This window comes from Salmo trutta, chromosome 11 (genome assembly GCF_901001165.1).
Source record: "Salmo trutta chromosome 11, fSalTru1.1, whole genome shotgun sequence".
In the NCBI taxonomy this organism is placed as follows: domain Eukaryota; kingdom Metazoa; phylum Chordata; class Actinopteri; order Salmoniformes; family Salmonidae; genus Salmo; species Salmo trutta.
In genome coordinates, this window is record NC_042967.1 from 18,174,900 (window position 1) to 18,190,401 (window position 15,502).

At 40.6% G+C, this 15,502-nt stretch overlaps 2 protein-coding genes across 3 annotated transcripts; both read right to left on the bottom strand.

Annotated features, from left to right (window-relative positions):
* Window positions 1-274: 274 nt before the first annotated feature.
* Window positions 275-5,973, bottom strand: LOC115202355 (zinc finger protein 583-like). Its single transcript, XM_029766473.1, has 5 exons — window positions 5,523-5,973; window positions 5,356-5,432; window positions 5,186-5,249; window positions 3,024-4,999; window positions 275-416 (listed from the first exon to the last, which is right to left on the bottom strand). Exons 1-4 carry the CDS (start codon window positions 5,830-5,832, stop codon window positions 3,918-3,920), a joined length of 1,533 nt encoding a protein of 510 aa, XP_029622333.1. The 5' UTR covers window positions 5,833-5,973; the 3' UTR covers window positions 275-416; window positions 3,024-3,917.
* Window positions 5,974-10,553: 4,580 nt separating this feature from the next.
* Window positions 10,554-13,925, bottom strand: LOC115202358 (zinc finger protein 574-like). Of its 2 annotated transcripts, XM_029766476.1 has the most exons (4): window positions 13,051-13,925; window positions 12,861-12,964; window positions 12,694-12,757; window positions 10,554-12,522 (listed from the first exon to the last, which is right to left on the bottom strand). In XM_029766476.1, exons 1-4 carry the CDS (start codon window positions 13,355-13,357, stop codon window positions 11,438-11,440), a joined length of 1,560 nt encoding a protein of 519 aa, XP_029622336.1. In that variant the 5' UTR covers window positions 13,358-13,925; the 3' UTR covers window positions 10,554-11,437. The 2 variants fall into 2 exon arrangements, with proteins under 2 accessions (XP_029622336.1, XP_029622337.1); XM_029766477.1 differs by lacking the exon at window positions 13,051-13,925 and having other exon boundaries at window positions 10,834-12,522; window positions 12,861-13,044.
* Window positions 13,926-15,502: the final 1,577 nt, after the last annotated feature.

Consider the following 15,502-nt stretch of genomic DNA (forward strand, 5'->3'; position numbering starts at 1 on the left):
GCTGGGCCAATTGTGAGCCGCCCTATGGGACTCCCAATCACGGCCGGTTGTGAGACAGCCTGGAATCGAACCAGTCTGTAGTGACACCTCAAGCACTGAGACACAGTGCCTAAGACCGCTGCGTCACTGTGGAGCCCACTCGGGAATGAGTAGGTGTGTCCGAACTTTTGACTGGTACTGTATATAAATAGCCAAAGGGATTTGAGATAGTCTTGAGTAATAGCTAAACACCTAAATAACATGTAGCTTTTTGTTTTTACAATAAACGAGAACATTGTAAATAAACGTTTTATTACTAATAGAGGTGTAAGAAGCGCAGCAAGCATATAATGGTTTATATTGTCCTTCACAGTAACCTGTAATCACAATGTACTGGCTTCTCCTTTCAGTAACTACTGGGGTTCAGGATCTGATCTCTGGAAAAGAAACACAGAACAGATTGTCAGACAAACCAGAATGGAATACATGGAATATGAATTAACAAGTAAAGAATCTAAAGTCTATGAGACACAGACACTTTGAGGTGTTTGCACACAGTGGTGACATACAAACATCATTGTAAGACCGTAACAACCAATCACAGAATGAGATTCAAGGCATTCCTTTATCTGGAAAGATTTTTTGGGGAAACATGGTTCATGAAACTGTCCTCAGAGCACTCCATGATATTGAATGAATGAATAAAAAAAAATGTGCCTGTATCCCATAGGCTTGTTCAGATTTAAGGAATTATCGATACTAACCTTCCCTGTGGAGTACTTCCTGAAAACGTAATTTGGCAGCATTGTATTGAAGGTTCTTCCCCTCCACACACAACATATACCAGTGACTCAAAAGGAAGCTGCAAGCAACTGTGCTTTTAGTGTTTAGTTGCCTATATCGACTAAGTGTTTGTCGTTGAACAGAAGACAGGAAAGTCACTAAGTAGGTGTTACGGATACATGTATCCTGTGTGTGTATCCTGTGTGTATTTTCTTTCCTTCTCCCCTATTCACAGGTGTCACCAATCAGTCGGCAATCAGACACCTGCTCCTTTTCTCTTACTCAATCACATCCCCTTTCCCTTGGTTTAAAAACCCAGTCAGTTGTTTTCTCTAGAGCTCGATCTCTCTGTGTCTCAATCTCTCGCTATCTCTCTCTTTGGATTGAGCTCTCTTTTGGTTTTTGTTGCTACATGTCACATTTGTCTGGAATTATGTGAGTATGTATTGTTGTACTTCATGACTGTTTGTTGGTTGGTGGGAAAAGGGGGTACCAAGACAAGTCGCCCATGGGCATCCACTACTTGTAGGTAAACTTTGTCTAAATACCCTAGTTAGAACTGGGCGGACCACCCACTGTATTTTTGGATAGTTAGCTAGCTGTTCTTAAAGCAGGCTAGTCTAGCTTAGGGGTGTTTTTGGATATTTATTATTTCTTTCCTTGGGTCCAGCTCGGCCCCTCTTCCCGCCCCCCTTTACCGTGTGTTTACCAAATAAACCTATATAGTGTTTGACGGTAGATTTAAGTTGTCTGTGGTTTTTGTTCTCACTGTTCCTTTCCCCTGTTATTTGCATGAGTATTTTACGGGTCTCGTTTCCATCCCCCCTAGACTGTAGGGCCAAGGGATTCGTAACAGTAGGCTACAAGTCAAACTGTAGAAGACATTTATGGGTGATTCCTCACCAAACTTGAACTTTTAATTTTCACTCAATTTAATCCATAGAAGGGTCCTTTTATAGGAAGGATTGTTGATTGATTGATATATATACACACACACACACACACACACACACACACACACACACACACACACACACACACACACACACACACAGCAAAAAAAGAAACGTCCGACAGAAACTAAAACAGCAAGCTCCCACGCTCAGGTCTGTTCAACGCTGGTCCGACCAATCAGATTCCACGCTTCAAGATTGCTTCGATCACGTGGACTGGGATATGTTCCGCATTGCGGCGTACAACATCATTGATGAATACGCTGATTCGGTGAGCGGGTTTATTAGCAAGTGCATCGGCGATGTTGTACCCACAGCGTCTAAAACATTCCCAAACCAGAAACCGTGGATTGATGGCAGCATTCGTGCAAAACTGAAAGCGCGAACCACTGCTTTTAATCAGGGCAAGGTGACCGGAAACATGACCGAATACAGTGTAGCTATTCCCTCCGCAAGGCAATCAAACAAGATAAGCGTCAGTATAGAGACAAAGTAGAGTTAATTACAAGCATTTCGCTACACTCGCATTATCATCTGCTAACCATGTGTATGTGACAAATACAATTTGATTTGGGCATATCAAAAGAGAGTGGAATCTCTGCTACCTTTAGAGTAATAAACACATTTTTAAGCATTACCAACAGAGTGAATGTGAAAATGGATTCAAAATAGTCACCTCTGCTGTTGATTTGCAGGATGTGCAATGACACTTAAAAGGAGGGCTGTGATTGGTTACATTGTTTACTATGCCAAAGTATCTCTATAGAAGAAGCCTTAACTTTAAAGCTAGCATAACTTTTATTTGCCTGTAAAGTATATTATGTTTGACAATGTTTGTAAAAAAAAAATGTTTGAAGCCTAATAAAAAAAAGGTATACTTTCAATATTCATATTTGTAAATATTCATAAATTAATGCAAGAAATGTGTTATTGCAATCAATATACTGATCAAAATACAGAGCAAGTGGTAGTCATATATGACACTAAATGTTGCTTTGTAGCACCTACCACTGAAACATGGAGTCTTAAGGAGTTCTGGGTAAGGCCAAAATGTCACAAATATTCAAACTTCAATTCATTACGCTTTAGGATACAATTGTCAAATATATCCCAAAAATCCTTTCTCCAAAAGACCATTCTATGGATTCTAATTATGAGACACAAAATCTCATAGCAACTGTGAATAGAAAAGTGTTTTCCTAGGCAGAATATGATGGGAAGGGTAGAGGGGTATCAAGATGGCTTTATCAAACTCTACAAATCCAACCATATTAAACCCCGTATAAACGACAAACATTGACAGCTTACCATTCCAGTCAGCACTCTCTCTCCTTGCAACTGCTGGGTCGCCAGGTCCGTTTCCAGGGCAAGGAGTGAGCTGGCATCTGGGAACCCTGCGCCTTCCTCCTCCTCATCCCTGCGTCCAAGTACGAACAGAGACGAGCAACAAACTCTCAACCACCAACAGGCCTTGCTCGCCCAGGCACCTGTCCAGTGCTTCCGGAATTCTATTCACATAGATTTCATATCTGATAGGGAATCCGTCTTATTGACAGGTTAATGGAAATGTAGTCTTAATTATTGTACTTTGGTTCCCCACTGCAAAAATACAAATTCATAAGGATGTAGCCTAGCGGTTAAGAGTGTTGTGCCAATAACTGAAAGGTCGCAGGTTGGAATCACCTAGCCAACAAGATGAAAAATCTGTCGACGTGCCCTTGAGCACAGCACTTAACCCTAATTGCTCTTGTAAGTCGCTATGGATAAGAGCGTCTGCTACCTGACTATAATACGTTTAAAATCTTCACCTGTAATAACTTATACATTATCAATCCACGCTGGACCAAGCATCAAGCCAGTTGAACTGAAAACACAACCACTACACACAGAGGGAATTGTTCAATGAGGAAACCATTCAAAGTGAAAAACACATGGACCCAATATTCATATATAAACCACAGTAGTGTTGAGACATTCCATTTACAACTAGGGCCAGGAGTTATTCCCTGGTCTGGTCACGTGGTGAGAAACTCCTGGCCCTGCCTATCATTACACTGGGAGGAGTAGTGTGAAGTTGCCCTTAGATGCTGATGTTGGGTCAGTTTAAAGAAGAAAAAAAGTCCACTAATGGTCAAGGTTAGGATTAGGGGAGAGGAAGCTGATCCTAGATCTGTATCTAGTCTGAACTTCACCCTGGAACACTCAGGGCAGCACAGCGTCCAGTGGCCTGCCACCAGTGTGGACGAGGAGGTGCTTCTTCATGTGGCAGGACTGAGTGAAGCACTTCCCGCAGTAGACACATTGAAACGGTTTCTCTCCGGTGTGCACCCTCTCATGCCTCTTCAGCTGGTGGCTGTGGGAGAAGCGCTTGGTGCAGTGGCTGCAGCCATACGGTTTCTCCCCCGTATGGACCCGCATGTGCCTGCTTAGGTATGCCTGGGGGAAGGGCTTCCCGCAGAGGCTGCACCGGAGATATCTCTTGGTGGAGTGAGACGTTAGCTGTTGTGGCTGCTTTTCTATGCCTTTTGACGAAGAAGTGGAGCCTCTGTTGAAATTCAGGAAGTGGGCTGGCTTCCCTCTTTGGGGAACCTGGTGGAGGGTAACCCTTGGGGATGAAAAGCTGTTTCGGTTGGACAGTCCATTGAAATCTGGAAACTTGGACCTTGGTCCTACAGTTCTCCCTTGTTCAGCATGTTGAGTGTCAGGGGGACACTTTGTCTGTCCAGATTCCATTCCCCCTCTTCTTCTGTTGTCCACAAGCTGCCTGCCGTCTGAACAGACCTCTCCAGATGTCACCTCTTGGCCAGTTATGCTCCATTCTGAACTCATATCTGCCTCCACTTTAATGGGAACTGAGTCCAGCAGCACCACATCAGACACCCAGTCCAGAGAGCCCAAAGCAGACATGTAGACCCCAGAGTTACCAGACACCCCTCTCCTCTCTGGATGTTCACATAGCCTTTTGGAGTCTGGCCCTGCATTGTGAGGAGCATTCACAGTTCGGTTGTCAGTCTCTTGGTTCTCTGTCCATTGGGACAGGCTGTATTCTATGGGTTGATGGTCAGTTTCCCAGGTCACACACTCAGCAACCTGATGGTCATGTCTTGCTCTGCTGTATTGTGATGCTGGATGCTGGAACGTCTGGTTTTCAGGTTCTATATTGAGTGAGGTGTCTGGAGCTCTCTGTCTGTTGCCCTGCTGGTCCAGAAGGTCTGTGGTTTCAGTAGATGATGAAGAACCTGGTTCTGCCACAATGGCCTTCTCACTGACCGGTTGGACAATCTCTGAAATGGGTCAACGTAAAGCACAAGATCAGCTTCCTGTAGTGGAGACTGATTCTTCTTTGCCTTATTTATTAGTTATGGGTATTGACTAAGAAGTAAATCAAATACTGCAATAAACATGGACAGCTTTACTTAACATAACATGTAAATTACATAGATTGGATTAGTTGCAACAACAAAAAATACCTTCTGTTGTACTGGTGTCAAGGTTCTCCATTTTGACATGAGTTCCCTCTTGCATTACTGCCATCTGTGTTTTGTATTCATCAGAAAGATTTTATTAGAAACATATCCACAACAGCACTTGTGGATATGGTTAAACAATAATACATTTGACCGTGTCTATGACAACTGACCTGCATGCCCCCATTATGGTCTGTCGTGACATCCTGCATAAAGTTGCCCCCTTCAATGTCGTCAAAACGATTCTTCACTGCACCAAACAAGAGAAACTCTCATAAACGTTAAAGATTCTACATTACCAACCATTTTTGAACGTGTTGAAATAAGGTAAAAAACCTACAATATCCAAGTCTGCCTGTCGATTTCCCTACAAAGCTCCCTCTTCCCCGGGCAACATGATTAGTGTCCACGTGCTTGTGAACTGTGCGTCGCAGGGCTCCGAATCTTTCTGTGCCCCGTCGAGAAATCTGACATTTTGTCAAAACCAGCTTCCTCCGCAAGTTCTCGATTTCTTTCTGGCTATGGGAAATTTCCAAACGTAAGGCAGCATGTCCGTCATCTACAAGTTTGCAGATTTCGGCAACGGCTGCATTCGCCAAAACCTCGACGATGGAGGCTAGCTGAGCATGAAATGCGACGGTATCGGACATGTCCTTAGCACTGTGTTTATGTTAAACACTTATGTTATAGTAATTTGCATTGTAGTGTAAAGTCAACGTCTTCAGACTATACAGTTCACACCATAGAGCATTGAACACAATTTTGTTGTTGTTTTTGTTCCGCTACTTCCTGGACCGTTCTTCAAAATAAAAGTTTGCTTTTCAAAATAAAGGTTGGTTACACACACACGATTTACCTTAGTTCAAAGTTCCAACATTGCCACCTGCTGCTGTATCATATTGTTGCTGCTATTAAAAGGAATCAAATTGTTAAAAAATGTATAATTTGCCTTTCAATTAAGTGAATACAAATATAACAAGCACACGTTGTCCTTCAACAATTTTACTAATAAGTTAAAGTTAAAAAATACAGAATTAGCATACAACCTGAATTTAAAAGGAATAAATGTATTCCTTCAGTTAAAAATAAGTAAATCAAGAGAGAAAGCTAAGGGTTAGTAGTCTCAAAACTAACTAAAGCACCACACTGAGAATGCACTCTATTGCTGATCAATGTAACAGTAGAAAGATTAAAAATAGAAATCTGAATATATAATTTAAAAAAATTAATTACAAAACTGTATAAAAAAATTGCTAACTAGATGCTAACTTTACATGAAGTAAAGTTATGGGGCTTGCTTTAGCTCCTTAAAGTGGAAGAAGTTGAACCAGTTTTACTTTACTATTCAAAGCAAAGCATTTACTTTAAATAGTGCATTCGGAAAGTATTCAGACCCCTTGATTGATCACATTTTATTACGTTACAACCTTATTCTAAAATGGATTAAATAGCCCCCCCCCCTCAATCTACACACAATACCCCATAATGACAAAGAAAAAAACTGTTTTTTAGAAAATGTTGCAAAAAAAATGTATGAATAAAACTGAAATTACATTTACATAAGTATTCAGACCATCACTCAGTACTTTATTGAAGCACCTATGGCAGTGATTATAGCCTCGAGTCTTCTTGGGTATGACGCTACAAGCTTGGCACACCTGTATTTGGGGAGTTTCTCCCATTCTTCTCTGAAGATCCTCTCAACCTCTGTCAGGTTGGATTGGGAGCATCTCTGCACAGATATTTTCAAGTCTCTTCAGAGATCGATCGGGTTCAAGTCCGGGCTCTGGCTTGGCCACTCAAGGACATTCAAAGACTGGTCCCATAGCCACTCCTGCGTTGTCTTGGCTGTGTGCTTAGAGTCATTGTCCTTTCGGAAGTTGAACCTTCGCCCCAGTCATATGTCCTGAGTACTCTGGAGTCGGTTTTCATCAAGGACCTCTCTGTACTTTGCTCCATTCAGCTTTCCCTCGATCCTGACTAGTCTCCCAGTCCCTGCCACTGAAAAACTTCCCCACAGCATGATGCTGCCACCACCATGCTTCACCGTAGGGATGGTGCCAGGTTTCCTCCAGACATGACGCTTGGCATTCAGGCCAAAGAGTTCGATCTTGGTTTCATCAGACCAGATAATCTTGTTTCTCGTGGTCAGAGTCCTTTAGGTGCCTTTTGGCAAACTCCAAGCGCTCTGTCATGTGCCTTTTACTGAGAAGTGGCTTATGTCTGTCCACTTTACCATAAAGGCCTGATTGATAGAGTGCTGCAGAGATGGTTGTCTTTCTGGAAGGTACTCCCATCTCCACAGAGGAACTCTAGAGCTCTGTTAGAGTGACCATCGGGTTCTTGGTCACTTCCCTGACCAAGGCCCTTCTCCCCCGATTGCTCAGATTTGCCGGGCGACCAAGAAGAAGAGTCTGGTGGTTCTAAACAATTTTCATTTAAGTATGATGGAGGCCACTGTGTTCTTGGGGACTTTTAGTGCTGCAGACATTTTTTTGGTACCTTTCCCCAGATCTGTGCCTCTACACAATTCCTTCAACCTCATGGCTTGGTTTTTGCTCTGACATGCACTGTCAACTGTGGGACCTTATATAGACAGGTGTGTGCATTTCCAAATCATGTCCAATCAATTGAATTTACCACAGGTGGACTCCAATCAAGTAGTAGAAACATCTCAAGGATGATCAATGTTAACAAGATGCACCTGAGCTCAATTTCAAGTCTCATAGCAAAGGGTCTGATTACTTATGTAAATAAGGTATGTTTTTTTATTTTTAATATATTTGCAAACATTTCTAAAATCCTGTTTTCGCTTTGTCATTATAGTGTAGTGTGTAGATTGAAGAAAAAAATCATTTAATCCATTTTAGAATAAGGCTGTAGTGTAACAAAATGTGGAAAAGGGGAAGGGGTCTGAATACTTTCTGAACGCACTCTAGTCAAAGTTATATTTAGTAAAACAATTGGTCTGATTACTTTGATAGACTACTATATCAAGCTTATTGCTTTGGATTGTGGGGCAGTAAGATCACAATGTCTAAACTACAGCTGGGTGTGAAAACTGAAAGAAGAATAACATCGGACAAAGAGATCTGTCAGACGATGGTAATAAAAGGCAGGATCATGTAGACAACACTCGTAGGAAAGAAAAGCAAATCAATCCATGCTGGGGGTTTCAGATAAATAGATGCATTTCGTAAAAATGTCAGTGAAGTTTGATTTTAGTTTAATGATGATGTAATGATCAAACAGTACAGAGTATTCATAGGTCTGTTGTTCAAAGTCCGAAAATGCTTTCTGAATATTAAGACTTGCTGTTGTGGTGGAAGGGAGGAACTCATAAGGAAACATTTAGGCTATTATTTGGGGAGGGAAATATGATGGTACATCTAGTGATGACAGCTCTTTAAAAGTATTTTAGTGGTAGTTTAACTATTTGAATGAAAAGAAAAGCGGAGGTATGATATTTTAGGCCGAGCCCTACCCATGCTGGTGACGCTCGGGCCCTACCCTACTGGAGCCCGATTTCTCAACCCAAAATTAGAAACACAGTAACTTCCTCAATTAGTATCAACAGCTAATCTCGGTCTGTACCTTGCTTTCTGCACTGCCCCATGCGCTCCTCTACGTGTGTGAGTACCCATAGCAACGGCTACATTTGGGCTGCTCAATGACGAGACAAGAGAGCTGTTACCTGACGTTAGCTAGCTACTTTTCGTCACTAAACTCCGACAACAGCTGTATCCTTTTATGGATATGCTAATTTATGCACATTTGTAGTTTATCAATGTTTTAAATATTTTTTTAGTTAGGATGCCCTGAACATGTGAAAATCGGTGTGGTGTCTCTAACTGGAACAGTTCAATAGTTACTTTTGCAGAGTGTTTTATGCAAATGTATAGTTATAGTCTATCAGTTTTAAAGAATTTTAAGTTAGGATAGCCTGAATGTTTTAAAGTTGGGTCTTGTTAGCTTAATTGGCCAAGGTGCCAGACCATTTTGAATACCTACCTCTGTATTCCTATGGTTCTCATCCAAATCCATGTTAATATATTAAATATTTTATTGGTTATAGTTTTAAAAAGTATATACAGTACCAGTCAAAAGTTTGGACACATCTACTCATTCAAGGGTTTCTTTATTTTTACTATTTTCTACATTGTAGAATAATAGTGAAGACATCAAAACTATGAATTGACATATGGAATCATGTAGTAACTAAAAAAAAGTGTTAAACAAATGAAAATATTTTATATTCTTCAAAGTAGCCACTCTTTGCCTTGATGACAGCTTGCTCAGGATGGTACGGAAGGTTCCGCTGTGACCAGAGACAGGTTCCAGTAGCCGCTCTTCCCGTCCACACGCAGCATATCCCAGAAGATCCACACCAGCGACTCCAGAGGAAGCTGCAAAGACAAAGTTAATTCAGTGGTTTCCATATTGTATCTGTATATAGATCAGGTGCTAGTCCGGAACAATCAGTTTGGCCGCTAAGCAGTGGTATGTATGTGATATTATATATAAATATATATATATATATTTATATTATATATATATTTATATTTATATTATATATTTATATTATATATATATTTATATATTATATATATATAATTATATATATATATATATATATATATATATATATATATATATATATATATATATATATATATATATATATATATATATATATATATATATATATATATATATATAATATATATATTTATATATATATATATAATTATATATATATATATATATATATATATATATATATATATATATATATATATAAATATATATATTTATATATAAATATATATATAATATATATATATATATAATATATATATAAATATATAAATATATATATAATATAAATATATATATAAATATAATATAAATATATATATAATATAAATATAAATATATATATAATATAAATATAAATATATATAAATATATATATATATATAGAGAGAGAGAGAGAGAGAGGAAAGTCACTAAGGCTACATGTCCAAGTGTAGAAGACATTTATATTAATCTATTATATGAATGTTAATCCCCCAAAAATTATTAGCATCATGTATAGAGAATCAAAAACTATGAGTGAACCGTTTCAAATCTGATATTATGAAAGTAGGAAGGTGATCTTCTGCCTGTTCTAGGTTAGATAAATCTACAGGTACTGTTACTTACCTCCAAGAGATTATGTTTCCTCAGACCATAGTACCTCTGGGGATTCTGGGAATAAAGAAGAGGTGAGTGAGTAGCTTGGTTCTAGAGTACTGGTGCACATCCTAACTGGTTTAGCTTACTCAAAACAGAGTCCGAATGGAAAGTAATAAACCAGAGAGAATTCTGATTGAATTAAATGGGTTTTAATTCTATGAATTATAATTGTGACTCAAAAACAAATTGCCACTTTGAATAGACAAGGGTTTTCCTAGGTTGAATATAATGGAAATTGTAAAGTGATATCAAGATAGTTCAATAAAGCTGTCGATAAAACTAACCATAATAAAACCTCTATAAAGCCAACCACTGACAGCCTACCATTCCAGGTCAGCACTCTCGCCTTGCACCTGCTGGGTCGCCAGATCTGTTTCAAGGGCGCGCTGGCACCCAGGGAACCTATGGATTTGCTCTTCTGCCATGTCGATGTCCAGAAAGTGACAGTCATCGTCACGCTCTTCCCTGCACCCTCCTCCTCCCTATGTCCAGGTACGAGACGAGCCGAGCAGCGCGCTCTCGACCACCTACAGGCCTAGCTCACCCAGGCACCTGTCCAATGCTTCCTGCATTCGTAATTGCTGTTCTTTGGTTCACCACTGCACCAATACAAATTCATAAGGATGTTTAAAATTGTCACCTGTAATAACTTATACATTAACAGTCCACTCTGGATGAAGCATCAAGCCAGCTGAACTGAAAACACTACCACTACACACAGAGGGTAGTGTTCAATGTGGTATCTATCCAAACTGTTAAAAACAAGGACCCAGTGTTCATATGAAAACCACAGTTGTGTTGAGCCATTCCCCTTACAACTAGGGCCAGGAGTTTTTCCCTGGTCTGGTCACGCGGTGAGAAAAAACTCCTGGCCTTGCCTATAATTACACCAGGCGGAGTAGTGTGAAGTTGCTCCTACACACTGATCTTGGGTCAGTTTTAGATGTTTTCCTACTAATGGTTAAGGTTAGGATTGGAGAAGAGAAAGCTGATCCTAGATCTGTACCAAGGGGACACTTAGGGCAGCACAACGTCCTGTGGCCTGCCACCAGTGTGGACGAGGAGGTGCCTCTTCATGTGACTGGACTGGGTGAAGCACTTCCCGCAGTAGACACAGTTAAATGGTTTCTCTCCGGTGTGCACCCTCTCATGCATCTTCAGCTGGTGCCTGTGGGAGAAGCGCTTGGTGCAGTGGCTGCAGCCGTACGGTTTCTCCCCCGTATGGACCCGCATATGACTCCGCAGTTGCGCTGGCTGAGGGAAGAGCTTTCCACAGAGGCTGCACCGGAGCTGCCTCTTGGTGGAGTGAGACGTCAGCTGTTGTGGCTGCTTTTCTATGCCTTTTGATGAAGAAGTGGAGCCTCTGTTGAAATTCAGGAAGGGAGCTTGCTTCCCTCTTTGGGGAACCTGGTGGAGAGTGACCCTTGGGGATGAAAAGCTGTTTCGGTTGGACAGTCCATTGAAATCTGGCATCTTGGACATTGATCCTACAGTTGTCCCTTGCTCTGTGTGTTCAGTGTCATTGGGACACTTTGTCTGTCCAGACTCCATTCCCCCTCTTCTTCTGTTGTCCACAAGCTGCCTGCCATCTGAACAGACCTCTCCAGATGTCACCTCTTGGCCAGTTATGCTCCATTCTGAACTCATATCTGCCTCCACTTTAATGGGAACTGAGTCCACCAGCACCACATCAGACACCCAGTCCAGAGAGCCCAAAGCAGACATGCAGACCCCAGAGTTACCAGACACCCCTCTCCTCTCTGGATGTTCACACAGCCTTTTGGAGTCTGGCCCTGCATTGTGAGGAGCATTCACAGTTGGGTTGTCAGTCTCTTGGTTCTCTGTCCATTGAGACAGGCTGTATGCTATGGGTTGATGGTCAGTTTCCCAGGTCACACCCTCAGCAACCTGATGGTCCTGTCTTGCTCTGTTGTATTGTGATGCTGGATGCTGGAACGTCTGGTTTTCAGGTTCTATATTGAGTGAGGTGTCTGGAGCTCTGTGTCTGTTGCCCTGCTGGTCCAGAAGGTCTGTGGTTTCAGTAGATGACGAATAACCTGGTTCACCCTCCATTACCTTCTCACTGACCAGTTGGACAATCTCTGAAATGGTCAATGTAAAGCACAACATCAGCTTCCTGTAGTGAAGACGGATTCTTTTTTGCCTTATTTATTGGTTATGGGTAATGACTAAGAAGTTAATAAAATACTGCAATAAAGGCTTCACTCAACAAAGTGTAAATTGCATAGATTTGATTAGTTGCATAAAATTACCTTCTGTTCTGCTGGTGCCAAGGTTCTCCATTTTGATAAGAGGTGACTCTTGCATATCTGCCATCTGTTTTGTATTCATCAGAAAATTTGATTAGAAAAATATCCCCGCCGCCATTTGAAATATGAAAAGACAAATCATCAATTTGACCATGTCAACGACAACTGACCTGCATGCATCCATCCTGGTCTGTCGCTGTGCGTCTGGAGTCTTTCCAGTTCGTGACATCCTTTGTAAAGTTGTCCCCTTCACTGTAGGAAAAACGATTCTCCACTGCACCAGAAAAGATAAACCCTCAAACGTTATATATTCTACATTTCAAATTATTTGAACGTGTTTAAATAAGGTAAAAAACCTACAATATTCATGTCTGCCTGTTGACTTTCCAACGAAGCTCTCTCTTGCTCGGGCAACAAGATCTGTGTCGCGCCTGTGAACTGTGCGTCGCAGGGCTCCGAATTTCTCTGTGCTCCGTTGAGAATTCTGGTATTTTGTCAAAAGCAGCTTCCTCCGCAGGTTATCGATTTCTTTCTGACTATGTGAAATTTCCAAACGTAAGGCAGCATGGCCGTCATCTACAAGTTTGCAGATTTCGGTAACGGCTGCATTCGCCAAAACCTCAATTATTGAAGCTAGCTGAGCATGAAAGGCGACGCTATCGCACATGTCCTTGGAACTATGTAAATGTTACACAATTATGTTATAGTAAATTGCAGTATTCAGTCAACGTTTTCAGAACTGAAAGTTCACAATATAGACGTTAGACTACACACACAAATTCATTCCGGAAACAAAACTAAGGCTACTTCCTGGATTGTTTTTCAAAATAAAGGTTGGTTTTTATAATAAAAATTGGTTACACACACACGACTTGTTAGTTGTACCTTTCAACTTTGCCACCAGCTGCTCTATCATGTTGTAGGTGCTGCTAAAATGAGTCTAATGTTTTGAAAATCCGCTTTCCTTGTCCTCCAAAAAAAGTTCACTATTAAGTTCAAATACAAAAATACAGAATCAGCAAACAACCTGAATTTAAAGGGAATAAATATATTTCTTCAGTTAAAAATAAGTAAATAACAGAGTAGGCTAAGGGTTAGTAGTCTCAAAACGAACTGAAGCACCGCACTGAGAAAGCACAAAACAATTATGTAAATATAATGGATAAATAGCCAATGGGATTCCTAGCTAACAACATTTCGTTATTTGTTTTTACAAATTAGAATATTGTAAATGAGAAAAAAAACATTGGTAACTTAACATTAAGTAAAGTTGTGGGGGTTGCTTTAGCTCTAAACGTATTTTGTGGTAGTGGAAGAAGTATAAAAAGTTAACTATTTTAAGCAAAGCAGTTACACATAGCCCAAGTTAAATTTGGTAAAATATTTGTGATTACTTTGATAGACTACAATATTAACCTTATTGCTTTGGATTGTTGCGCAGTTAGATCACAAAAATGTCTAAACTACAGTTGTTGAGTGTGAAAACTGGAAGAAGAAAGACAAAGCTATCTTCTGTCAGACGATGGGAATAAAAGGCAGGATCATGTGGACGACACTCGTAGGAAAGCAAAGCAACTCAATTATTTTTACCGGGGGTTTCAGATAAATAGATACATGATTGACTTTGGTAAAAATGTCCGCGTAAATACATTTTGATTTTATTTGATCAAACAGTACAGAGTATCTTAGGAAACTCACATGTCTGCTGTTCAAAGTCAGATTTTTTTTAATACAATTTATATTTTACTCATCTTGTCTTGTTTTGCAACAGTACAACTTTAGTCAGATGCCCTGTCGCTTTCCCTGCTGCAAATACATTCATTGGTTGTTGTGGTCCGTCATAAAATGCAGTCCGTTTCGAAACGAGAGAAAATAAATCATGATACTGCAACTTTGTTGCTGTTGCTTTCTGAATTTGAAGACTTGCTGTTGTGGTGGAAGGAAGAAACTCAGAAACATTTAGGCTATTATTTGGGAAGAGATATGATGGTACATCTAGTCATGACAGCTCTTTAAAGGTATTTTAGTGGTATTTGAAGAACTATGTATGTTGACAAAACTATAAATTAAACATGTACAATTTTGGTCCCATGTTTCATGAGCTGAATGAGAGAATTTGGCAGTACGTCCAACCAACCAAACAACCGCAGACTACATGTATGGCGTTGTGTGGGTGAGTGGTTTGCTGATTTCAACATTGTGAACAGAGTGCCCCATGTAAATGATGGTGGTGGGGTTATGGTGTGGGCAGGCATAAGCTAAGGATAACATACACAATTGCATTTTATTGATGGCAATTTGAATGCACAGAAATACTGTGACGAGATCCTGAGGCCCTTTAAAGTGCCATTCATCCGCCACCATCACCTTATGTTTCAGCATGATAATGCACAGCCCATGTCACAAGGATCTGTACACAATTCCTGGAAGCTGAAAATGTCCCAGTTCTTCCATGGCCTGCATACTCACCAGACATGTCACCCATTGAGCATGTTTGGGATGATCTGGATCAACGTGGATGAAAGTGTTCCAGTTCCCGACAATATCCAGCAATTTACCCATGCCGGTCACCTACCCATATCCTACCCATGCCGGCAACCTACCCATGCCGGTGACGTTCAGGCCCTACCAGCGCCCGATTGCGCAACACAGTAACTTCCTGTTAGTATCAATAGCTGATCTCAGTCTGTCCCTTGCTTCCTGCGCTGCCCCAGGCGCTCCTCTGCGTGAGTATCTATAGTATTGGCTCCGTTTAGGCAGCTCAATGATGAGACATGAGAGAGCTGACGTTAGTTAGCTACTTTTGGTCACT

Excerpts from the sequence above, each read along its gene's own strand:
- LOC115202355 (XM_029766473.1), bottom strand. The coding sequence starts at position 5,832 with ATGTCCGATACCGTCGCATTTCATGCTCAGCTAGCCTCCATCGTCGAG. Across the intron at positions 5,250-5,355 it reads ACCATAATGGGGGCATGCAG|ATGGCAGTAATGCAAGAGGG; the intron begins GTCAGTTGTCAT and ends TACAAAACACAG. Across the intron at positions 5,000-5,185 it reads TGACACCAGTACAACAGAAG|AGATTGTCCAACCGGTCAGT; the intron begins GTATTTTTTGTT and ends GACCCATTTCAG.
- LOC115202358 (XM_029766476.1), bottom strand. The coding sequence starts at position 13,357 with ATGTGCGATAGCGTCGCCTTTCATGCTCAGCTAGCTTCAATAATTGAG. Across the intron at positions 12,965-13,050 it reads AACAGGCAGACATGAATATT|TGGAGAATCGTTTTTCCTAC; the intron begins GTAGGTTTTTTA and ends TTTCTGGTGCAG. Across the intron at positions 12,523-12,693 it reads TGGCACCAGCAGAACAGAAG|AGATTGTCCAACTGGTCAGT; the intron begins GTAATTTTATGC and ends TGACCATTTCAG.